The 25995-nt window shown below is 41.8% G+C and overlaps 1 protein-coding gene across 1 annotated transcript in view; it reads right to left on the reverse strand.

Moving 5' to 3' along the window:
• GREB1 (growth regulating estrogen receptor binding 1) overlaps positions 1-25995 on the reverse strand; it is a 93932-nt gene that overhangs the window by 66074 nt on the left and 1863 nt on the right. The window contains exons 2-4 of the mRNA XM_070732891.1: positions 12814-13017; positions 7543-7674; positions 2751-2927 (exon numbers count right to left, since the gene is read on the reverse strand). Coding sequence (XP_070588992.1) covers positions 2751-2927; positions 7543-7674; positions 12814-12970 — 466 coding nt within the window. The 5' untranslated portion in view covers positions 12971-13017. The remainder of the gene's footprint in view (positions 1-2750; positions 2928-7542; positions 7675-12813; positions 13018-25995) is intronic.

Here is a 25995-nt window from a genome sequence, read left to right on the forward strand (position 1 = left end):
TAACCCATCAAAGACAGCAAGATTTTACAGCAAAACATATTATTGCTTGACAAAGTTATCTACTCTGCCCCTTCCCACAGAGCTGGCTATAAACTGAAATCTTAAATTTATTTATATGGGTTCACCTGGTTTTCCTTTGATTTTTATTGGCAGGCCTCTGTAGGTCTTTGTTGTCCAGTAATATGACTAACAGCCACTCAAACATCAAACCTTTTGTTTTAACCTCATGATTCTTGACAAATGTATCTTTTATTTTATGTACACTGAGAGCACATGCATCAAAGACAAATTCCTTGTGCGTTCAATCACACTTGGTCAATAAAGAATTCTATTCTAAACACTTTTTCTATCCAGTAAAAGGATGAAATATATACAATATGGAAAATAGCTTTCTAACAAAAGTTTCAAAATATACTTGAGTAAATTTACTTGAGAAGTAATTGCCCTTTGTTTGAAGTTATACACTAAATCTGAGCTGTAGCTGTTAAAAGTGTTATTAATGGATTTGCTTAGCCTCAAACTAGTTTCTTTCAGACTTTACTCTGGATAGGTATCTTCTTCCACTCAAAAAATTAATTTCACTAACATGTATCTATACATCCCATCTTTATTTTGCATTCCTTTCAGACTGTTTTATCCCACCCACCCCCTGCCAGTCAGCAGTTCTGTAACTAAAGCAAACTAGAAGAGCAAATGAGACAGATTAGACTTAGGTCATCCTTCTTTTTCCTGTCCAAGTCCAAGTCGAAGATCTACAACCAGTGCCTCCTCTAAGATTGACTAAACTTCCAAGATCAGATGCATAAATGGCAACTTTCAAGGTAGATTTATGTGACAAGGACAAGGTTTATTAATGAATCCATCTTAAAATGATCATAAATAAGTTTGGTTTGAAAATATTAATCTAAGGAGACATTTCCTAACAATTAGAAAAATTAATCAGTAGGACAACTTGCCTTGAGAAGTTGTGAATGCTCCAACACTGGAAGGTTTTAAGAAGATTGGACTATTGCTCTGAAAGGGTATAGGGCCATGATGGTGAAACTATGGCATGTGTGCCATAGAAACTATGGCATGGAGCCATATCAGAGGACACGTGAGGCATTGCCCTATGTCAACTCCAGCATGCGTGTGTGCCCTGGCCACTTATTTTCAGCCTTCTTTTCAGCCATTTCTGCTCTCCCCAGGCTTCAGGGATGCTTCCCGAAGCTTTGGGCAGCAAAAAACGCCTCAACAGCCCAATCCAAAGTTTGTTGTTCTTGAATTTTCGGTTGGCTCGTTTAGCCATTTTTCATTGTCCCCAGACTTCAGAAGTCCATTGTGAGGCCTGTGCACATGTGCGAGGGGTGGCGAGGAGGCATGGGTGTGGGTATGCATGTGCGTGTTAGTACGTGCACAGGCACCCTTTTGGCACAGGAGCCAAAAAAAAAGATTCACCATCACTGGTATAGGGTTTCCTGCCTGGGCAGGGGGTTGGACTAAGATCTCCAAGGTTTGTTCTAGTCTAGTCTAGTCTAGTCTAGTCTAGTCTAGTCTAGTTATATTATATTATATTTATTACTGTATTTTATTGTATCATATTGTATTATAACTTTACAATTCTGTACTATATACTATACTATGCTATACTATACTATACTATACATTACATTACATTACATTGCTATGCTACGCTACACTACACTACACTACACTGCAATGCACTGCAATGCTATACTATATAATATTAATATTATATTCTCTTGGTATATCTTACAGCTGTATAAAAATAAATATATTTGCTTTGTTATTTATTTAGAGTACTACCCATTAACCATAAGGATATGGATACCTGGCAGGACTTTTACATTCCAAATTTGAAAAATCTTCTGAAACTAAAGCGATGTAGCTTCCAATAAGTTCATGCCAGGTATAGAGTAACTTCCAGAAGTTGTTAACAAATATAGAAAAATGTAATGAAAATTAAAGCTAAAGTGATATTCATAATGTACTGTACAATGGCTTCTGTATTCCTAAGAACTATAGATAGTCCTCGATTTACAACAGTTCATTTAGTGACCATTCAAAGTTACAATGGCACTGAAAAAAGTGAATTATGACCATTTTTCACAGTTACAACCTTTGCAGCACCCCCATGATCATGTGATCAAAATTCAGATGCTTGGCAACTGGTACATACTTATGACTGTTGCAGTGTCCCAGAATCATGTAGTCACTTTTTACAACCTTCTGACAAGGAAAGTTATTGGGGAAGCCCAATTCACTTAACAACCAGGTTACTAACTTATCAGCTGTGGTGATTCACTTAACAACTGTGGCAAGAAAGGTCATAATATGGGGCAAAACTCATGTAACAAATTCTCACTTAACATCATAAATGTTGTACTCAGTCGAGGATTCCCTGGACACATTGACCAATAAGTAGATTACCGACATCATATCTTAAAATAAAAGCATTCCAGAGCAGCAGGAATGAAACTTTAAAAAACTTTAACACTTTTTAAAGTTTAAAAAAATGGCAATGGAAAGTGCAAAAACAATTCAAGGTATAATCCAGGCATCGGTAAGCCAATACGACCTTATTATGTTTTTAACCATAGACTAGAGTCAAACCCTTTATACTGGTATTCATGCTCATGCTGTAGGATAAGGATACTTATACTCAAGGATAAGAGAGCAAACTACAGATGATGAGAATGTTCAGTTAATGTGAATGAATGACAGCAAAGGAAATTACCAATCCTACTTACCTAGTAAGGCATTGTGCCCATAATCATCAGGCAAGAATCGCTTATCCACAGCACACACCAAAAGGTGATCAGGTAAAGTTGGCGACTTTGCACCAACCAGTAAAAATCCTGAAGGCACTTCAATTGGTTCATTTAAAATGGACGCTAGCCTGAGGTCTTTACCTGTCTGACAGAAACCTAGAGAGGAAGAGAAAGGACAACATTCTTCATAAAGCTTGCCAGTAAAACAAAACTAAATCTGTGGAGTATGAATAGTGCATGCTCATCCATCTATAAGACCCAACTAGTTAGCTTGGTGTAAGATTCTACAATGGAAGATGCAGTAGCATATATTGCAATGACACATGAACATAAAGGGACAAAAGAAAGCAGCAGTTTTGAAAATGTTTGCACAGAAAGTTTACCCCCCAAAAAATATAAACAGAAGAATAACTAATAATGAAGAAAAGACAACAAATAGCTGGTTATGATGAAATCTGCTTTAAAATGGGAAGATAAAAGGGAAATTCAGCTTGATTTTTTTCTCATTTCATTATCAAGAATTCTTCTTACGATTTTTAAAACGGCACAAACAAAAAAAGGAACATTTACAAGAGGAAAGGGGGGGAAGACTCAGAATTTATATTTTAATCAATCCTTCCATCTTGCCCTACCCACACCCCCAACTGAGCAAGTTCACTTTCTTGCTTAAAACCCTTTATTTTTCTTTAACCTTCAGGCAAAACTCCTTAATTCAAATGCTGATAATCAGGATGTATTGGCAGAACTCTGCTAACCTTTTAAAAAAAAAGGCAGTGGAAAGGTGCAAAAATAATCCAGTAATTCAAGATGTAGTTTAGGCACTGGTAAGTCAAAATGACCTAGCTATCATTTAAACCTTGGATTGGAATCAAAACATTCTTAGTGGATAAGAGGTATTTGTGTTCATATGGTCATAAGAGATTTGCCCTTCAAATATTGCATAATCATTGTTTTATTATACCCCACGTGCAAAGATTGGAATGTGCAATTTTCTGAGAAACTATCCCCTAAATGTTTTATATATTATTTTCAGCAACTGGTAACAGTAGCAGGAGGTGGGTGGATCCTGCTATGACCTCTCAGGAGCTGGAGGAGCTGCAGAACTTAATTGACAAAAACTTGAAACGAGATTTCTGCCAACCTGCTAGGCCATGAGTGGCTGCCCCTGTGCTCTTCTGAGAAAAGATGGCTCTTTTCATTTATGTGTTGACTATAAAAACCTAAACATCATTTGCATTGAAAATGTTTACATGTTAACCATCTAGCTAAGGGGAAGATTTTTTACTAAACTGAACTTAAGAGGCCTACTACTAAGTCCAAATTAAAGGGGGTGATGAGTGGAAAACTGTTTTCAATTGCCCTCTATGTTGTTTCCAGTTCTGGGTTATCCTCTTTGGTCTGCAGGGGGTGCCAGCAGTGTTCATGCAACTGATCAATGAAGTGTTCCATGAGTACTTTATAAGAAAGTATTGGTTTATCTTGACGACATTCTCATTTACATGGAGACCATGGACGAGCACATGAGACTGGTGTGGTCAGTCTTGAAAAAAACTGATGGCGCATGAGCTGTATGCTAAATTGTCAAAATGTGAATTCCACCAGAGTAAAATTGACTACTTGGATTACTGCATATCGCATGAGGGCATTGAAATGGATCTTGAGATGGTGAGAGCTGTCATGGAGTAGATGACTCCATGCAACCGTAACCAACTACAAAGTTTCCTAGGCTTTGCCAACTTTTATCGGCAGTTCAACCCCTCTTTTGCCCAGATTGTCCTGCCAATTACAAACCTCCTTAAAACTACAGGGGAGGCCAAGCCTAAGCCTAGTTGGCCCCTGGACCATGGAGTGCCAAGCAGATTTTGAGAAGCCCAAGTGACGTGTATTGATTGAGTTGTGGGTTAATAACTGGGGTTTATTGGGGATTTTTACTTCTTTTTTATTGTAATTTATATTTTTATATATTGTTGTAAGCTGCCCTGAATCCTTCGGGATTGGGCGGAATAGAAGTTGAATAAAATAATAAAATAAATAAAACCAGTTTTTAAGCACCCAGACACAAATGCCCTTTTTGTGGTTCAAGCCAATGCCAGCAACGTGGCGGTCAGAGCGGTATTACTGCAAGCAAATGCTGATGGGGATCTATAATCCTGCACTTACACCTCCCGTAAATTAATTGAAACTGAAAGGAGGTGGGCCATTTGGGAGAAAGAAGCTTTTGCTGTCTGCTGGGCCTTACTGACCTGGAGACATTTCCTTGAAGGGGCCAAACATCCTTTCAAAGTGTGGAAGACCGTAAGTACCTTGAGGCATTGAAGACCCCTAGGAAATTGTCACCTAATCAGGCTCGCTGGGCACAGCATTTTAATCAATTTAATTTCTCCGTACGCTACCTACTGGGGGGGGGGGGCTTTATGGCTGATCCTTTCTCTAGGTTGCCCCAGTATAACAGTACATGACAGAAAATAATCTAACCTGTGATCCCTTCTAAACAACTGGCGGTTGCCTCAGATCTTGCTTTCATTTTGTCACTATCAGTTCTTGTCTATTAAAAGTACTCAGCATGGAGTTGGGGTTTTTCTTTCCTGGATCTTGAACAGAAGCATACCTGACAGTGGGACAGATAAGGATCCAACTCACAGAATTTTGGTCCTTACCTTACGACCATAATTGAACCCAAAATTTATGTTGCTAAGTGAGGCAGTTGTTAAATGAGTTTTATCCCATTTTATGACTTTTCTTGCCATCATTGTTAAGTGAATCACTGCAGTTGTTAAGTTAGTAAAACGGTTGTTAAACAAATCTGGCTTTCCCATTGACTTTGCTTGTCAGAAGGTTACCAAAGGGGATCGCTGCGATATCACAACCAGCATAAATATGAACCAGTCGCCAAGTGTCCAAAATCTGATCACATGACTTTGGGGATGCTGCAATTGTCGTAATATGAAAAACAGTCATAAGACACTTTTTTCAATGCTGTTGAAATTTTGAATGGTCACTAAATGAATGGATGTAAGTCAAGCACTTACCTTTTATTTGAAACACATGGTATTTCTATAAACATGGTATTCCCTTTTTTGAAACACCTTTTTCATTTATTGGGCAGACGATACAAATTTGACAATAAACTTCTGTTCCTCAGTAAGCAATGATTGCTTCATTCTGTCTTGGTCACATTCAGCATAAATAAAAACCTTCAAAGGCTCTTTGTTTTGTATAGTCTTATATGAAATTTAGGGTGAATAGCATGAACACCACTAAATAGCACTTATATACCACTCCACAGTGCTTTAGTCCTCTCTAAGTGCTTTACAGAATCAGCATGTTGCCCCCAATAACAACCTGGGTCCTCATTTTACCAACTTTGGAAGGATGGAAGGCCAAGTCATATACCACATTCAGACTCTGCCAACTTTCTTAGTATCAAGCTATATATTACTGCCTCCTAGTGTCCTGGACAGCCTACACTTGTTAGATGCTGTACTATACAATAGACTGGGACAGAATGTGACAAATAGGATTATTTTTTATGCCTGAAGCTAATGTTGGCACCAGAGGAGCCAACATATCATTTCCAAAGGGAAAAGAAAGCTTTGCATTAAAAATGCAGCATAGCAGCATAGATAAATCTCAATAATTACCTATTTCCAAATCCCATGAACTTTTAATACATACAGATATTTTCACATATTGTGTATAAATAAATGATATAAAATATGTGGACATGATATATAAAAGGGTTTGATTAAGGATAAGTTTTATTGAAGTGGTATAAACTGCTCTAATACGTGAAAACTGAGATAGAAATGAAAAAATATTGTGTTCCCTCACAAAGGAAAAAATTGGAAAGTAGGAAAAAGATCAGCTTATAATCAGTCTCCAGTATCTATTTTGCTATATACCGTATATTTTAAAATGATAGGGTAATTGGCGTACAGAGAGCATATGAGTCACTTAGGATGCTGCAGCATACAATTTTACTAGCAGTATAATAAAACTTAAAACCAGGTCTTAAATTTTATGGAAAGAGTGAATGGGACTCATTCCTTATATCAGTATTATTTATTTTTACATGTAAAATCCAGCTCTGGCTGGATTTTACAGTTTGGTTCCATTTTATGCTAAAGAAATAAGTCCATGCTGCCGATATTAAAAAATACATCTTAACCAGTGAAGGGCTACCAATATTTTTACTACCACACTGTGGGTGTGGCTTATGCATTTTCTTTCAACATCTTTCAGCGTAAATTACTCAAGACTCATTTATGCCGCCAGGCATGGGGGAGTTAAGATATTCCTTCCCCCTAGGCCATTACAAGTTATGCATGGTATGTTTCTGTGTATGTTTGGTTTTATTATAAAGGTTTTTAGGGGCGGCAAAGAAATGCAAATTAATTAATTAAATAAACAAACAAACAAACAAACAAATAAATAAATAAGGTACTCTGGGGTGGAGATCCATTTTTGCTACCTCACTGCATTCCCCCCACCCCCGTCCGGGTTGTAGCCCACCCCCGTCCGGGTTGTACCCCACCCCTGATCTTAACTGTCTATAACAGGCATCCCAAACCCCCAGTCTATGGTCAGGTGCCAGGACACAGCCCATTTGAAACCAGGCTCTGGAAGTGATGGATGAGTGAGCATGTGAAACCCCCCCCCTCCCAGCTGCCCCTGCTGCTGCTGCTGCCAATCCACTGAGCTAGAAAGTTTGAGAGATGCTGGTCTATTGCATGCCTATAAATTAACCATTCAAACAACATTAATGTCTTACCATCCGTAGTACAACAACCTTCAGGTGGTGGTTTCATCTGATAAGTAACAGGAGGGCTACTTGTTTCTGAACCTTCATCATCATCATCATCTTCCTCCTCCTCCTCTTCCTCATTATCTACCCTATTGCCTGCTAAAGAGATCACAAGCACTATCACTGGAACTCAGATAAATTGCACTTTAGGCTCAGCAAGCAAGATACCTTTATTAGTAACAGCTGTTCCATTTTTACAGCCATTGTTTATTTGTAAGAGAGAGAGAGAGAGATGGATGGATGGATGGACAGGATAAAATAGCTATGGAGACATAGATTAGATAGAGACAGAGATGATAGAGGTAGATAGAGACATGCATTTGTATTTGTATTCATTTCATGAGCAAACTCAATATTCCGAGGTTGGTAAAATGAGGACCCAGATTGTTGGGGGCAATATGCTGATGCCTTCCAAATATGCAGAATTATATATTTATATATATATACAGTCTGGAAGCAATGAAAACTATGTATTTTGAGGGCATTTGATTATGGAAGATGAAACTGAATAGGAATTTCTGATGTTATGGTACAGTAGGCGCATTAATAAAATGCACAACATGCATACATGGGGTGTACATTTTGAGAGCAATCTGTGCAACTTTATAGATAGGATCAATGTGAAGCAATCGTATCCCCTGATTCATACATCACTCAAAACACCACAGAAACTCCATAGCTATGAAGACCCCTGAGACAATTTCCAAACCCTGACAGCTGCTTCACACATGGAAGAAAGCTTCGGTGATTGAATAACAAACAGTCTTCGGAGAGGGGCGCCATACAAATCTAATAAATTGAATTGAATTGAATTGAATTCATAAGTGAACTCTCTCCACAGGTAAAATCCAGAAAATAAATATCAATAATTATAAATCAAATAACTTTTCTAATAATTGTATGAAATGTTCTTTAGTTATGGATAAGCCAGTGATGCAAAAAAATAAAAATTGTGTGGATACTTGAGTGGTAGAAAATAAAATCAATATATAGTAGTCAGCTCTCAGACTAACAAGGGAAAACAATGAAACAAAATTATTTTAAATTAATTCACCTACCTAGGTAATGGTTGCACAACTGAAATGTCAAGATTCTTTTCCTATCAATCTTACTGGGATTTATGAAGGCTTTTGAATAAGGGCTTCTGCGAATAATCTCAAGGCCCGTATGGCTATTTATAGAGAAAAGTATCTTGTCAGGTTGTAGTCCCAAACACTAAGAGCCTTCCCTATCAAAGCCAGCACTTTGAATTGGTCATATACAGTAAATAAACTGGAAGTCATGGTAGTTATGAAATGGTCAAATGGTAAAATCCCACATAATATTTGGTATTTCTTCTATTTAGCATGCTAAACCAGAATTAAGCATCTAAGAAAAATGGTATCTGAATCAATTGACAAAGAATTTCATTTACTCCACTGACCATGAAAGAAAATCATGTTCCCTAATGATTTAATTGTCTGGAATTTTTTTCAGATGTCTGCTTTATTCCAATAAGAACTTGGCACCTCATTTGCTTGTCTAAAGCTAAGTAGGGTTAGGTTTAGTAATGAGTGGAAGACCCCAAGGACATTTATTTATTTGTTTTAATTCCTGGGAAACAGGCTAGACTGGGTTATCTAAACAACATCCAGAAGAAAGCAGTGACAAACAACTTTCATACTGTTGCCAATATTTTTTTTGTTTTATGTAACCCTTCCCTGGTGCAGAGCTAAAGGGATTGGATACTGTAGCCTAGAGGATAATTCTCTGCCTTACAAGGCAAAGGTTGCAGGTTCAAGTCACATGTTTTCGGCTATGAATAAATTAACTGCCTTGAAATGGCCCTGGGTTGGGCCTAGAGGCAAAAAGGAGCAAAAATTAATAAATAAATGTAAGAATAGTGTCAGTTTTTAATCAATATTATTCAATATCAAAATAATTGTTGCTTGAAATACTGACTGATGAGTTTGCAATTCAAAATTTATTTCATTTTATTAAATCCTGTTTGTTCTAATTATGCTCATTTCACCATTGCACAGCTTTGATCTCAGTAATAAATGCTATATTTCCTTCCAGTTCACTACACTAAACCAAATTTACAAATTTCAAAAAGCTTTGAGCTGATATTCATTCAATAGCGCGTAAGTCCCAATTAAATTTGCGGGAGTTTTTTTTAAAGTGATAGTTGGGAAGATCTGTATTAGATAGGGTGAATGGAAGAGGAAGACAGCAATGACTTCAAAACAATAGCTCTTTATTTGGCAACCATTTACAACCCAGCAAAGGCTCGGTCTGACAGCCAGCCCTTTTATAGTGAGCTACTACACAGTCTAACCAATCAGCAGTCAGTATTTTTCCCTCCAGAATGGAAGAGCTGGTTTAAGCTTATGTACTTTAGTCTGAGAAGGTAATAGTCTACATACAGAAATTGAATCCTTTCTCCCTGACACATTTCAAAGACTCTGAATAATAACAATTGCATGCTTCACAGAAATGTGGAGTTTAAATCTAATAGTGTATCAGAAGTGCTTTTTATACAGTTAATTAATTAATAATACTGATGAGACTAATTAAAATTGATTAGGCTCCCATGCGTTCAGCAAAGGGTAGCCATTTGCGGCCATAGTGGAATGCTCCGGTGGAGGGGGGGTCCGCACGCACCCTTCAGCTTCCTGCGCATGCACAGAGGCCGAAGCACATGAGTGTGCCAATCCCGGTATAGCGGGAACAAGGAAATGCCAAGTAAAGCCCAGGCAACAGCAGCAGCTGGCCCGAGCTCCGACTGTGTGATTCTGAACATATCTCCGGTGCCAGTCTCACGAGCACATGCTGTTTGCACACTTCATCAGCACATGTAACGAGCCCTGCCTGGAGATAAAACAAAGAAGGGATAATGCCCTGTGCTATTTAGTTTGGCCAGTTAATCTCCATCCCGCCACCTGGCCACCACAAGAAAATCACACAGATCATATTGTGTGGTAATCAAGGAGATAACAGCCCCCAGGGGGGAGGTTGATGGGGGTGGCGGAGAGAGACACATGCATATTGGTGGCAGCGTGGAGGGTGAGGGGTGGAAGAACTCAAGTGCTCAGTTGGGAAAGTTGCCCGGGAATCAAACGGTGGGCGAAGGTCACGCCACGGCAATTTCCATGCAGGAAAAGATCTGTGAAGGAATTTTGCTCTGCTGCCTTTCCCGGGGCAATGCCGATGAAAGGTAGGCGCGATGTGGGCAGAGGTTACACTTGAACGTCCAAAGCGAGGCAGGCAAGGGAGATGATGCCACCACTGCCACCTCTTCCAGCGACAAGGATCGCAGATTCTGCCACCTTGGCTGCCTCCAAGAAGGAGATCTGAAACTTTCTAGTGACATGCTGAGTGGAGCCGGGCTGCCCCTGCCTTCTTAAACCGCCCACTTCACTCACTTTTCTCTTCAGGCATGCCTGGAAGCCTGTATTCCATTGTCAGAGCTCGGCACCCTCGGATACCGCCTTTCCAGCTACTTCTCTGCCCCGGTGGAGATCTTGACTCGGTTTTGCCGCCTGCAGGAATGCAGCTGTTGGCTCCTACTGCCTAGTGGCGGTGAGGCTAAGGGGGAAGAGGGCTCGCCCTGAGCAGAGAAAATTGCCCCTTTTTGGCCACGAGATGCCAGTCCCCCTCTCATGGAATCCCCTCCCTTCCTCAGAGGGGTGTATTGTCCTTGGTTGTAGTTATGAAACACTCCAAGGGGGTGAGCTCTTCCCCCCAGCCAAGTCGTGAGGACCTGCCTTCTCCTCCCTGCATTCCCACATAGCTGTACTCCCCTGCGCCACAGCAAGCATCTCTCGGTGTGGCAATTGGGCGGCAAAAGTCATGGCCTGAAGCACAGCACTGGAGGCCAGGCCCGGTGATGCACTGCTCTCCACCACTCCCGGACCCGGACGAATCGGCTGCAGCAGTGGAGGGTGAGGGAAACAGACAGACTGCCACTCCAAGCAACATCCTCCCTATGACACTTCTGCACAAGTAAGACCACCTCTGCCCACCCACCCCCTCGTTCTGTTCCAGACTGTGACGTCTTACCTGTGCAGAAGTGGGTGAGGAGGAGGGAGGATCTCACTTGGTGGAGGTGCGTTCTGTCTGCTTCCCTTGCCCTCCAAGCAGCAGCCGATTCATCCGGGTCTGTGCTCAGCGGAAAGCGGCACTGAGCTGGGCCTTGGCAGAGAGCGGCGCTGGGCTGGGCCTCTGGCACTGTGCTCCCGAAGGCCACGACTCACTTGGGGCAGCCACCATCGCCACTCCAAGAGATGCCTGTGGCACGGGAGAGCACAGGCCACGTGGCCGACGTTTCACCCCATCCTGCCTCCTGCCCCCCCTAATATGTTCAGTAATCACAAAAACAAGAAGCTTTGAAATAGAAGTGAGTCTTACTGATGGGTCATGAAAACATTTCCCTCCCAATAAAGATTTTTGCCTATATATCAACAGGGGGAAGACTTTACAACACTCTAATCCTGTATCAGCAAAAGAATCATAGAAGTAAAAACACACTGATTATTTCTGGATGAATGTTTCTTGATAAGCTTTTATCTCTGTATAGTAATATATTGTATTTTTCGGAGTATAGGATCCACCTTTTTTCCCTCCTAAAAGAGGGTGGAAATGTTGGTGCGTCTTATACACTGAATACAGCCATTTTTTGGCCTCCCAAAGCCATGTCACATTTCAATGAAAAATTGGATCGTTTTTTGCAAACGTTGGATGCGCAGAGGGTTTGGGAGGCCTGCAAAGTGCTCCTGGAGGCTGGGATGGACAAAAAAAATATCTTACTTACACTGGTGCATGTCATGGTTTGAAAAATACAGTACGTACAGGCAAAAGTGATTTTTCATGAATAAATATTCACTAGGAGGGCCATTTTGCACCTTTATACATATTTAAATCTATTTTGGAGGATTGGGGCACATCCCATAAAAGCAGAGGGATGCACAGAGCAAGGGAACATTCCATTCTGTGAGTGAAAGTCAACTGACATACGGTTGGATGATGCCCATCACCTTGAGAACAGCTATTTCTTTAAGCAGCCATAGCAAAGGAACACTTGGACGTCCTTGGTGATCTCTGAGCTTGGCTGCTTTCTTGCAGACATTTTATTACCCAACTAGGTAACATCATCAATTCTGGTTGGGTATTGAAATGTCTGCAAGAAAACGACCACTCTCAGAGCACACCAAGGGCCCAACCACAATCTACAAATATTTTAAATGGAGCAATTCTTACCTTCTAGAGATGAAAGCTGTCGCTCGGCTTCTAAGTATAGCTGTGAAAAAATGGGCCTTGGGACTAAATTACTGGATCGGAGAGAAGCTTCAATAGAATTATGCAACACTTCTTCAAAACGTGTTGAGTTAATTTGCCCCGCATAAGAATTTCCCATCTTCTTGAAAAATGAACAAGGGGTGGATTATAATTATTCCACCTAACCTGGAAAAGATAGAGGAAACTAGATCAACATTTGCTTTAATAAAATTTGGAAACGTGAGAGATTTCAAAGGAACTGTTTTTTCTAAAAAAAAACCAGTGAAATAACCCACTTTAAAAATTTTGCAAAAATGACACCCTGAATTATATAATTCTAGGATTATATAATTATATAATTCTATTCATGCTAGGAACTTATGATAATAGGTTTCTGTAATTCATCAGAGAGGCATTCTTAGTATTGATAAAAACAAACTATTGATCTACCTTTAGGCATTGGGGAAATCACTTCTTAAAGCAGTTTTTTTAAGCATTATATAATTATGTTGCTTACTATCTATCAAATTAAATGACTGTGTCCATTATTTCCTGGAACTCAGTAATATACATTTAATATTAAATACTGCCTCCAAACACATTTTTAGGGTAATTCACATAAAGCAACAGTAATAAGTCCATAGAGAGGGACGGCATACAAATCCAATTAATAAATAAAATAAATAAATAAATAAATAAGAAGGCAATATATTAAAATATGAAATGAACAAGAGTATACATCTAAATGACTATAAAGTTAAACAGAAAGCAAAGAGGTAACTTTGAAAAGTTTTGTTTAAAATAAATTCTTCCTTGCCACCAGAAAGGTAAAGCCATCAAATTGAGACAAATTTCTATGAGGGACAATTTCTACAGCTAGTGCCATGAAAAGGACTCTCTCTCCAATTATCACCTGCCTAGCCTGAGCTGATGGGAATAAGTGACTGATACTTTTAAACTATCACCTTAGGCATTGCATCTTCTATTGAAAGACAATATATCTTCCATGCTGAGGATCAGAATCATTCTTGCCCATCTGCACAACACAGGCAGATTTTTCAATGCACTTCACACCCATTGCCACTGACCTGGCAATGAGATCATCGGCTTAGAGCAGTGATGGCGAACCTATGACGCTGATGTTTTGAGTGACATGTTAGCATTCAGCAACACAACTCTCCTCAAAAGCACACCCTATTCCGTGGTGATTTTTGGAGGCTGCTGAAGCTATGTGAAGATGAGGTCTGCTATGCATGGCCTCTGAAAATGAATTTGTTTCACTCACGTTTTATTTTTATTTTTTTGTAATTATTTGACCTTTCTTTATATAGTATATAGCACCATACATGTGTTGGACTGTATTTAAAAAAAAATAAATGAACATATAAGAGTCTCTTGGCAATGGCATGGAAAGAAGAAAGGGAGGGAGGAAGAGGTATCCCAATGCAATTGTCAGGTATTTTCTGAATTTTTGACCCACTGAGCCCATCACTGGCTTACAAGAACCACAGCAAAGTCAGTTTCCACTGGTGGAAATCACAGCATCACCATTCTCTTCTCCTTTGGATGGTTGCCCTTCCCTCCTGAACTAAAGGCATTGTGGTACTTGCTCACCATCCCCGCCTCATTTATTTTCCAGGTGTTGTGAAAGGCATCTTTGCCAAGCTGTGAATGGACAGCCAATTTGTGGCTTACTTTTTTTTTCTTGCAATGAACAATAAGCACAATGAGGGAATAAAGAAAGTGCATGGCCATAGCTAGCTCATTCTTTAGCCAGTTGGACAAACCCTGGCCACCTTCTGCACCTTCTGCACCTTCTCATTTGTCTGGAACCCATACCACATCTCAGACATCAACACCCTTGAAAATGTCCGAAGATATTTCACCAGAAGAGCCCTTCACTCCTCCACTCGAAACAGAATATCCTACGAAAATAGACTAACAATCCTGGGCCTAGAAAGCCTAGAACTACGGCGCCTAAAACATGATTTGAGTATTGCCCACAATATCATATGCTGCAACGTCCTACCGGTCAATGACTACTTCAGCTTCAACCACAACAACACAAGAGCACGCAACAGATTCAAACTTAATACGAACCGCTCCAAACTTGACTGTAAAAAATATGATTTCAACAATCGAGTTATTGAAGCGTGGAACTCATTACCGGACTCAATTGTGTCAATCCCTAACCCCCAACATTTCTCCCTTAGACTCTCCACGATTGCCCTCTCCAGCTTCCTAAGAGGCCAGTAAGGGGCATACATAAGTGCACTGGTGTGCCTTTTGTCCCCTGTCTAATTGTCTTTCCTTTCTCTCACTTATCATATACAGTCATACATCGTCTTACGAACCTAATTGGTTCCAGGGAGAGGTTCATAAGACGAAAGGTTCGTAAGACGAAACATTGTTTCCCATAGGAAACAATGTAAAGTCAATTAATCCGTGCACCCCCCAAAAAAACCCACAAAAAAACGCTGCCGCCCGGCTGTCACCTTTTAAAACAGCCTGGGGGCTTCTCAGCGACCTCCCGAACGCCGAACGCCAAACCCGAACTTCCAGGTTCGGTGTTCGGGAGGCCGCCGAGAAGCCGCGCGGCTGTTTTAAAAGGTGACAGCCGGGCGGCGGAGCTTCCCAGCAGCCTCCGAACGCCGAACGCGGAAGTTCGGGTTTGGCGTTCGGCTTCGGGAGACGGCTGGGAAGCCGCGCGGCTGTTTTAAAAGGAGACAGCCGGGCTGGGGGGCTCCCCAGCAACCTCCCGAACCCCGAACTTTTGCCAAACTTCTGGGTTCGGGGTTCGGGAGGTTGCTGGGAAGCCCCCCAGCCCGGCTGTGATCTTTTAAAACAGCAGGGCGGCTTCCCAGCAGCTTCCCGAAGCCGAACGCCAAACCCGAACTTCCGCGTTCAGCATTCGGAGGCTGCTGGAAAACCGCGCGGCTGTTTTAAGAGGTGACAGCCGGGCTGGGAAGCTTCCCAGCAACCTCCCGAACCCCAAACCCGGAAGTTCGGCAAAAGTTCGGGGTTCGGGAGGTTGCTGGGGAGCCCCCCAGCCCGGCTGTGACCTTTTAAAACAGCCGGGCGGTTTTCCAGCCATCTCCCGAAGCCGAACGCCAAACCCGAACTTCCGCGTTCAGCATTCGGAGGCTGCTGGGAAGCCCCGCCGCCCGGCTATCACCTTTTAAAACAGCCGCACGGCTTCCCAGCAACCTCCAAACGGGTTAGAAAAATTTGCCTCTTCTTACGAACTTTTTTCGTGTTACGAACACCAAACCCGAACTTCCGCGTTCAGCATTCGGAGGCTGCTGGGAAGCCCCACCGCCCGGTTATCACCTTTTAAAACAGCCGCGCAGCGTCCCAGCAACCTCCGAACGGTTTAGAAAAAAATTGCCTCTTCTTACGAACTTTTTTCGTGTTATGAACGCCAAACCCGAACTTCCGGGTTCTGCGTTCGCAGGCTGCTGGGAAGCCCCACCGCCCGGCTGTCACCTTTTAAAACAGCCGGGGGGGCTTCCCAGCAGCCTCCCGAACGCCAAACCTGGAAGTTCGGGTTTGGCGTTCGTAACACGAAAAAAGTTCGTAAGAAGAGGCACATTTTTTCTGAACCCCGGGTTCGTATCTCGAGTTGTTCGTAAGACGAGGGGTTCGTATCTTGAGGTACCACTGTATATTCTCTTTCTTTCATATATCCTCTCCTCTAAGTTCACTTTTACCCTTATATATATTACTACATGTCTATTTTTCTTCCTATGTATTTGTGTATTGGACAAATGAATAAATAAAATAAATAAAAATAAAATAAAGATGGGGCACAGCAGCACAACAACACTATTTCTTGTTGAGGGGGGTGTCAAAGGTTTATTCTAGTGGAAGGAGCCTCCGGAAAAACTTTCAAGGCAATCTGCTTAACACAGAGGTGTTGTTCATGTGGCCTCAAGTGCATAGGATATCGTTTATTTTAAATACTGAGCCAGGGTGGTTAAGGTGCTGGACTAGAACGAAGCAGACACAGGTTCAAGTCCAGCCACAATCTTGGAGGTTCACCTCACATCAGCCGTTTTCATCCCAACCTACCTCACAGGGCTATTTTTTATAGGAAGGAAGGATTGGTACGCCACTCTGTATGCTAGAGGAAAAGCAAACCTATTTATTAGATTCATATCTCATATTCAAAAATAAAGCCTGCATAGTACTACTTCCTCTTTACACTTTTCCATAACAATCACTGGATGAGGTGGACAGAACTGAGAGAATGTGACTCCCCTCCCAGCTTTTAAGGGAGGATTAGAATTCAGAACTATGAGTTTTTTGCCTTGTACTTCATCATTATAGAGAACACCAAGTAAGCCAACAAACGTATTTCTGAAATTTATCTCTCTCTCTCTCTCTCTCAAGGCATTTGGTAACTTTTTCCCAAACATGTTTGCCAATAAAACCCATTTACCACATTCACATTCAAGTTCATAACCCATAAAATGAGATGTTGGAAGACAAGCAGGCAACCGATATGTTCAGGGCAGCCCTTAGATATGAAGAACTCATTGCATTCATTTCACCTTTTACCATTTCCAAGCTTGGAGAAGGCCTAATAAAAATAAATTCCAGACACAGTAATTATCCAACATCGTCTGCATCTACTTCAGGCCCAGGAAGCAGCCGCCACGTTAACAACAACATCAAAGCACTTGCCTGCACTTCCACAATATAAAAATTTGGGGCAACTCTTGTTTAACAGTCCAAGAGGCAGAAAGATATATGTTGGTGGCCATGAATGTGCCAGCTAAGTCATAAAATGGCACCCAGAAGTTTGGCAGGCCGATGGGCCTCGTTTTCTTGCGCTATTGAACTCTGTATCAGATTTATGTCTTTTAGGAGCTCTCAGACACAAGCGGAAGTGGGGGAGACTATTTCAAATGTCTGTGAAATTCCAAACAATGATCACAACCGACTATCTCTATTCAAAAAGCTCCAGCCAGCCAGAAGTGGGGACAAGAGAAAGACTGGTGTCCTCATAGCACTTTACTACTTGCTGCAGAACAAATGTGGGGGAATTCTATAAACTTCGGCTAAGGAGAACACAGAATATATTTCCAATTCTTAACAAGGTAGGGAGAAGAATGCCACACTAGAGTTGACCCCTGATAAAGGTGGGAGTGATGCCATGTTGAAGTATATACCAGGATGGCATTTTACAAATATGGTGATCAGCTTTTCCCAACTGTGATGATTTTTTTCAGATGATTTTAGCTGCAACCCATTCAAGCTATTAGTCTATCTCAGTGCTTCTCAAATAGTGGGATGCCCCCCCGGGGGGGCACAGAGCAATGCCAGGGGGGGTGACCCCAGTTGGTCACACCCACCCAGTTGGCCATGCCTACCCAGCTCCCCGAGGCCAACCACGACCTTGATGCAGCCCTCAATAAAATTGAGTTTGACATCCCTGCACTACATAACAAACAGCCTGTGTAACACATATAGTGTACATAGGTAAGTACTCAAAATACTTCATAGTATCAGTAAAATCTTCATTGTAGTATAGATGAGTATCAATTCTCCCATGTTGCAAATGAGGTTTATAAAAGTTAAGGCTGAAGGCTGCTTGCCTATGGACACTTAACTAGTCTGTGGCTGATTTCTATCAGGAACTTCCTATTTTATATTCTGTGGCTGCATTCACTCATTGTGTTAATCCATAGTATTATTTATTCACTTTGGAGCTAGAATATTATGTTTGCAAGGCATGTCTTTTGCGCTTTACTTGTCAATTGAGCTTTATATGGTGATCTAAATCAACCCCAGTTCACTACCATTCTCATCATAGCAAACATGTTTAGACAAAAACTGTTCAATTGTTAAATGTTAAGTTAATTATTTGATTCAGCAGTGCAATTATAGCAGGAGGCAGGAATAAACGTACAGTATTAGGCTTTAGGATGCCTCTCAATATTTGTGGGAGAGATCAGTAAATCATATATTGTAGTACTCCATGCCTCTACTGTATTTGCTGCTCTATATGGAGATGAATCAGTAAACATCAACTTGGGCTACAGAGAGAAACAAAATACAAAGTGGTGACAACAGTCTACTATACTACACTGTTAACAATGAAAATCCTGTTTCCATTAAACAACCTAGAAATTAAAGACACTCCAAATTTGAGCTTTACAAAGCTCAGAAGAACCACTATGTTGGAGACACTTGCAGATTAAAAGACATTTTGACCAAATGAAATGTCACCAAACATTATGTGGTATTCTGATGGAAAGCTTCAGTAGGAAAAAATTCCTATTTGCTTTCCTTTGCAGAAAGGACAGGGGGAAAACCGCCAAAAACATTTTTTCAACAGTATCCCATTCTAGGACTAAATTTTCAGTAAGAAGCATTGCTGAACTAGGTTGATCCATTAATTTTGATAAAAAATGAGCACTGACATTCTAATATTAGCCTTTATTCTTTACTTTATCCCTTCAACCCTAGAGAACAATTTTCAAATCATTTGGCCATTAAGTAGTGAAACACCACTGTGGCCCACAGTGTAATATACGATGTGGCAATAAATACATTAGACAGAAGAATTACATCCTGTGAGGGCCTTGTCTTTCCACACCTACAGGAAACAATGTATTTTAATGCAGATTTATAGGTTTTTCTTACAGGATCTCATAAAAGCTGCAGGTGCAACTTCAATTACTATGGTTTGTTGTTCATGAGTCAATAACATCTACTAAATCCAGATTTACAAACTGGATTTTCTATCCTGGATATTATTTTGACCTTCTCCATCTCCCTGTGCAGATTTTATTAGATTAACCACTTCTGATTTAAATAGATATAACCTCAAACTATGTTTAAAAGTCTCAGCGCACTTTAAAGACTATGAAGTAGTTATGGAAATCCTAAGCAGAGTAGGAAACAATAGCCAATAAAGACAATGAGGAAATAACTGAAGTCATAAACTTTAAACCCATTTTAGAAAATGAAAAATGCTTTGGCTCTCTGAGACATAACCACTGTGTACTAACGAAAGGACTGCAGTCCATCCGAATTTAAACCCAAAGTTGTTTTCATAAGCAGATCTTATTAAGCTTCTTTTTTTCCTTCACTGCAAATAAATGCACAGCTGGTGCCTTAAAGCGCCGGTCGAAATTGCCCCCGGAGCCGGGGAAATTTCCCCGGGGGAAAACCGGAAGTTTGGCTTCTGGCAGTGTGCCAGGTTTGTTTAGGGTAGGGGGGGTGGTCCCTTGCCCCCTGGTTTACCCAATTGGCCTTCTTAGGCCCTAGCCCCCTCGGTGGCTTCGGACAGAGGTTTCCAGGCCGTTATGGGCCCACTGTCATGTTCCTAAGGGGGTGGGGGGTACTCCCCCCCATCCTGATTTGGTAGCTTTATTAAGCGATATTACAGGCATTTTAACTGTTTTCTGGAAGGTTTAGTCAGGGTCTAGAGCCTTTCCTCCTCTGTTTTTGTGCCGACTTGACCATGCCGTGATCAGCCTGGGTGGGTTGGGGTAGGGCGCTGGAGTAGCAGGCCCCCTTTTTAGCAGTTGGCCCCCTTCAGGGGGTCAATGCCATGTAAAAAAGGCCTACAGCCCTCCCCCAGTTAGACTTTAGGGCTTTGGGGCCTTCAAGCCTACAGCCCTCTTGCTGATTAGCTCCTTGGGCAGTTAGTGATTATTCCTTATTATTTACGGATTATTCTCATCAATCCTTTCATATATTATAAACTGGAATTTTATTTTGTGTAATCCATGCATTTTGATTCATGGATTAGTGAATAGCAATGAATGGTGAGAATGCTCTGACCGGGTCCCTCCCCTTAGGGCAGAGGCCTACATCTTATTCAAGCTGGTTTGCTGTTGAGCATTTAACAAACCACGAAGCTCATGCTTTCACCCGACTGGCCCAGGGGTCTTTGATTTATTTTATCGTGAATTAATCACACTGATAGTGGGAATTCTATTTCCCCTTTTACGCTGACCTATTGTTATTATTAGCTAGGATCTATTTCCTTTTCCATGTATACATGGATAAATTGGGACTTCAAGACTGTTATTACAGTCATCTGTAAAGGATCCAAGGTTTTTTATAACTAGGCCTCTTGTCTTGATTTTAAGGTCAGAGGCCTACATTAACTGTTCTGTTGGCTGCAAGTCATCTGTTTCACAGTCAAAGGATAAGATTTGTCCTGGTTATTTTACTAGGCATAACTTTATTTGATAAGATCAAGGTTTTCCCACTTAAAAAGAAAGCTGGATTAATTAAATAATGGGTTTAGTTAGTCAATTATTATCAACTCGTGGTACTGGGGGCGTATATAGGTAGCCTATATATGCGTAGCTGGGCGTAGGGGTACGTTCACTAGTGCATTGTTTATTACATGCACAAGCACATACAAGCCGCACAATGCATAATAATTATTAATTATGCTTCTGAGGACAACTCGGTTCTGTTTATGGACATATGCGTACATTTACGTACATGTATGGTCATAGGCACATATGGGTATGGCACAGAATCAACGAGATGGAATGGAGCTTGTCCACCTTTCTGGCCTATACTTACAATCAAGGTATAGCAACTGATCTATGCCTACCTAGAGGAACTGATAAGCCTTGACAGGCAATCTATGGCTTCAGTGGCAACATATCCACATATGGGCCACTGCACAATGTGGGAACAATTTAGTGTTTCTCATACTTAAGTCTTTAGACGAGAGCTTCCACCTGGGCATTACTTATAAGGTACCGGGCCTCATGGCCATCGCAGGGGTCCAGATCATTAACCTCTCCCCGGGGGGAAGGGCATTGATCTTTCAATTACTCATTTCGATAATGAGAATGTACCTGTTTATTGCATGGGAGGAGCAATTATGGAGGACATTTCGTCTGTGAGTGCTACCATTCTGAAGGGATCCACAGTTACCAGGGTACAATCAGAGCATTCATTGATTTGGGTACTGATCACAATTGTTTTCTGAGTTTTTCTGCAGCATCGCTGGTCTTTCCCATCACCCTTTCCATCTGGCCGCTACCACTGGTCAGTGAATATGGAGACAGGACTATTGAGGAGAGGACTGAAGTCACTCTGCTTTGTGGGTAAGACACAGCATGATGGTCAGGTGAGGATTCAGGACGGACGGTCCTTTGCTACTGTTTTGCCCTGAGTACCCATTATTTGGTAACGTTCCAGGTAACATAGCTGTAAGATGTTTGGCGTGCACCCACGCCATACAATGTGTTTTATAATTCAGGCCAACCAGGAATTATGGGCGGGTCGCATATCTGAAGACCTGTGGTGTAGAAGTCATACTTCCAACTTGTTAAGCAATGTCACAAGTCCCATCCTGGCGAGGATGGCTGGCTGAGATGAGCAGAGCAGCTCAAAACATATTCTTTGGGCCATCTTCCTGAAAGGCACCGAGGAGCGCAATGCTACTGCTGTCCCAGTTTATGCTGGCTTGTGTCCAACAGTTCCGGTTTTCACCGGCTGAAGGCAATGGGGGGAAATTACCCAACCAGGTATCTCCTCGCAGGCCTTTCTGTTAATGTTTTGGAGGTGTATCAGTCACTCCACTGTTTTTTCTGATAGGGCTTTAGGCGGTGTAATGGTACACCCAGTAGATGTTACGTAGTACAGCAGGCTTTTCCCCAATTCTCTGGCAGAATAACGGGAGTGCGGTATTGAAGTCACATACCTCGGGGAAGCTAATGGGGAACCGTGCCCCCCCCTGCTAGTTAGCTAGCGAGAAATTCAAAGGTAAAATGGTGGGAGGGGTGTATCATGTTACCTAAAGAGTAACAGATGCCCGGAACCTCTCCCAGCGAATGTGGGCTATAAGTCCACTGAAACTGAATTTAAACATGCTGGGGATAAAAACTTTATCCACACTAAGAGGACATAGAGGGATAGCATAGGGGCAGACTGAAAGGACCATAGTTCTTTTTCTGCCATAAATCTTCAGGTTTGTACCCCAGGACATTTCCTTCAAACCATTTAACTTAAATGATATTTACCCCCCCCCTTTTTTTTATACCATTATGCGGTTATGGGTCCATTAGAGCGGAGCCTGCTAATGCTGTCCGACACCGACAGACTAACCAACTCAGAGGTTTTCCCTTAGGTTCAGGGGGATTATATGGTGGAGGATATTTTGCCATATATGGCAAAGGCTTATAGTTACTCCCAGTACAGCCGGGGAGCGGTAGCTCTCAGCAGGCCATCCAGATTGTTCAACATAGTTTACGGGGTATATTCCTCTCTAGGGTTACGTATTCCCATAGATGGTCTTGCCACACTGATCGAGGTTTTAGCTAACACTAGGCGGGTACAAAGACGGCTTGGCCTATCCTATAAAGTTTAATTTCCCTTCACCCTTGCAATCCTTTGGGTTCGAATGCTAACGTAGGGGGCGGGAGGCATCATGGTTTAGCAGATGATCACCCACCCATTTATAGGGATCTGAAGTAGCAGAACTGAAAGGTTTTTTATATACCATTTCTGGGCTTTGCCTCCCTTGGCATTTCGGCACCTGCGCTGGATGCCTTTAACGGGTCAGTCATTAATATAAGTAATGGTCAACAACTGAACTTATCTGGCCATACTGTAGACCTGGACTCCCTGGCTTCATTACGTAAGGATCCGGAACTGATACTGAGAGGGGAAGTCGCTCTTAGCCTTCCTCCTTTTAAATAGGAGTTTTTGACACTGTGGAAGGGGTAATAATAGCCATTAAGGTCATTAGTTTTCTTAGCTGGGCTCTTCACAGGCCCTGGGCACCAACCGGTGGGGGGCCCTGTACAGGCCTGAAGGGCTCCAGCTGAACATGGGTTTTTATTATGCTGTAATACCTTCGGCAAAGTTGGGCAATAGTCTGGCTGTGCATCCAGGGTGCCCCCCCCACACACACACATACATGAGCTAACCTATCCTTCTGTTTAGGTTGCTGGCTGGGAGAAGCCCCATCAAGTTCCGAATGGGGCTGGGATCGCAGCGGTACAGGGCAGGTGGACAGGGTCCCTCCGGCTGGCCTGAGATGCTGCGATTGAGGGCTTCTTCTAACCCCTGTATGGGGCAGTTATCACCTTCGGTGCCTCCCAGTTTGCTGACGTAGTAGTCAGCACTGTCTGTTTTGGCAGGGGCCGGAAGCGACTGGTTGTGTCCCGAAGACCGGAAGGTCTTGTCTGTTTTTTCCCATGTATGGGTCTTGCCAAGGTGGCAATGACCCAGGACTGTTCTGGGGGCTTGGCAGTGGCTATCAAGCCTGGGACCTGTGTCCAACTCTGTGTCCCAAGCATATGTGCTTGGACTGTACCTCCTGTATAGCATTAGGCTATCTAGTATCCCCTAGAACTGTAGTACGGCTGTAAACTGGTTACGACAGTCGGGTTGACTTTAGATGGGATGGGGATAGCGGCTATGGCATGCAGAGAACAGGTTTCTTTCTGCCCGTGACTCTACAGAAAACAAAATTTAGCAAGGCAATGGGCGACACCTAGATCAGATCAATAGGCCCAGGTCCTCCTGAGCTGACGCCATTCTCACTTTAGGAGGGGAATGCCATTTTCTCTTTGGACCTGCAGAGGTCCCTGCAGGAGCTGGTGCAGGATGAGGGGTGAGTCGGGGGGCCAAGATTGAGATCTGACCCCCACTCCGTGGCAGGTTAGGGGTGGAAATGGGCAGTAGGAGCAACTGCGCGTTCTCCTTTTGGGCATCTTTTCAAGATGATGGGCCAACTCTCCCCATGAACTATAGGTTGGTGCAACTTTGGGGATTGGAGAGGGGATGCCCATGGGACTCACCTTATCCAATTTCCCTTGGGGTTTGGAGGGTGAGCTCCTCCCACAAGCTTATGGGCGTGGCTCGGATCCAGGTGAAGGTGGCTATCTTCACCTGGATCAGCAAGGAATTATGCCCAATAGTTTCTTATGAATGTTTTGACAGGTAAATTCCGCCCCATTAGTTGTTGGCCTCTGCAGGTCCTTTGTTTACAGTTATAATGTTTGAGTTACATTATTTAAATTGACGTTATTTAAATTTATGCTAATTTAATAAAGTGACCCATTATTAAATTCCAGCTATTGTCTCAGCGTCGTTACTCCACTTCTGGGGCAAAAGATTAATCCATCTCTATATTAATCAGTAGTCTTTCTAAACTGGTGCCTTTCCAGATGTATCAGAGGACAATTCCCATCACCCCTAAATGAGCACTGCTGTCTAAAATCATGACAGAGAACCATCTGGAAAGGAAGGACTTAAGGAAGTTATAAAACACATATTTGTATACACAGGAGAAGAGGTGGATTTAACTCTTTCAATGACATTTACAATACATCACTGTCTCCTGACAAGATTTAGTATCACTTTGAAAAGTGTCCAGCCTGCTTTTGGGAAAAAAACCCAGGTTAATTTAAAGTGTGTCATGTTCAAAGTTTGTCCATAGAATCTAATGCAACCAAAGTGTACTTAGCTTTAATTTAGCTTTAACAGCAATTTGGATTTAAGTTTAAATACAAGTCTTTTGGGGAGAACTTTTGAACCATTCTCCAACAGAAACCCCTGTTATTTTTCTAGATCTATACTGTCAAAAAGCAATCAATAATATCACACATGCAAGGTTTAGTGATCTCTCAAGCAGCATTTCCAATTCCTTTCTCCTGTATGATGGTGCTTTTCTGCACTAAAAGATACAAAAGCATAGTGATTTTACCTCTGAGCTATCAGGTTTCTTTATGCAGGCTTCAGCATGCCTTCAAATATTGCTTTCCCACAGTCTATGTAAACCCTGATGGAGGGGTTTTAGGTCCCTCTCAATCTGAATCTCTTAAACTGACTTTAAAAAAGTGAGAGAATGCCAATGATCTGCCTTACAGGAATATTGCAAGTATGTACTTTATACCCAGGAACGCACTATAGTAATTATAATTGTGCAAACCATTTTAGAATGAGCCCCATCAGAATTGTCTTCAATTCATAAACAAGGTTGAACAGGATGGGAAGGGGGAATTATAATCCTACATTTATTTATCCATGAGTAAATTTTGTTGAACTCAAATCAGCTAAAACCAAGTAAGAGACATTACAATTAAACAAATTTTACATCTCACACTAAGTAGTATGGTGGTTTACTGTATGGTTTGTTTAATAAAGCCACAATTAGTTGGGTTAACATAA

Source organism: Erythrolamprus reginae, chromosome 1 (assembly GCF_031021105.1).
Source record: "Erythrolamprus reginae isolate rEryReg1 chromosome 1, rEryReg1.hap1, whole genome shotgun sequence".
In the NCBI taxonomy this organism is placed as follows: Eukaryota; Metazoa; Chordata; class Lepidosauria; order Squamata; family Dipsadidae; genus Erythrolamprus; species Erythrolamprus reginae.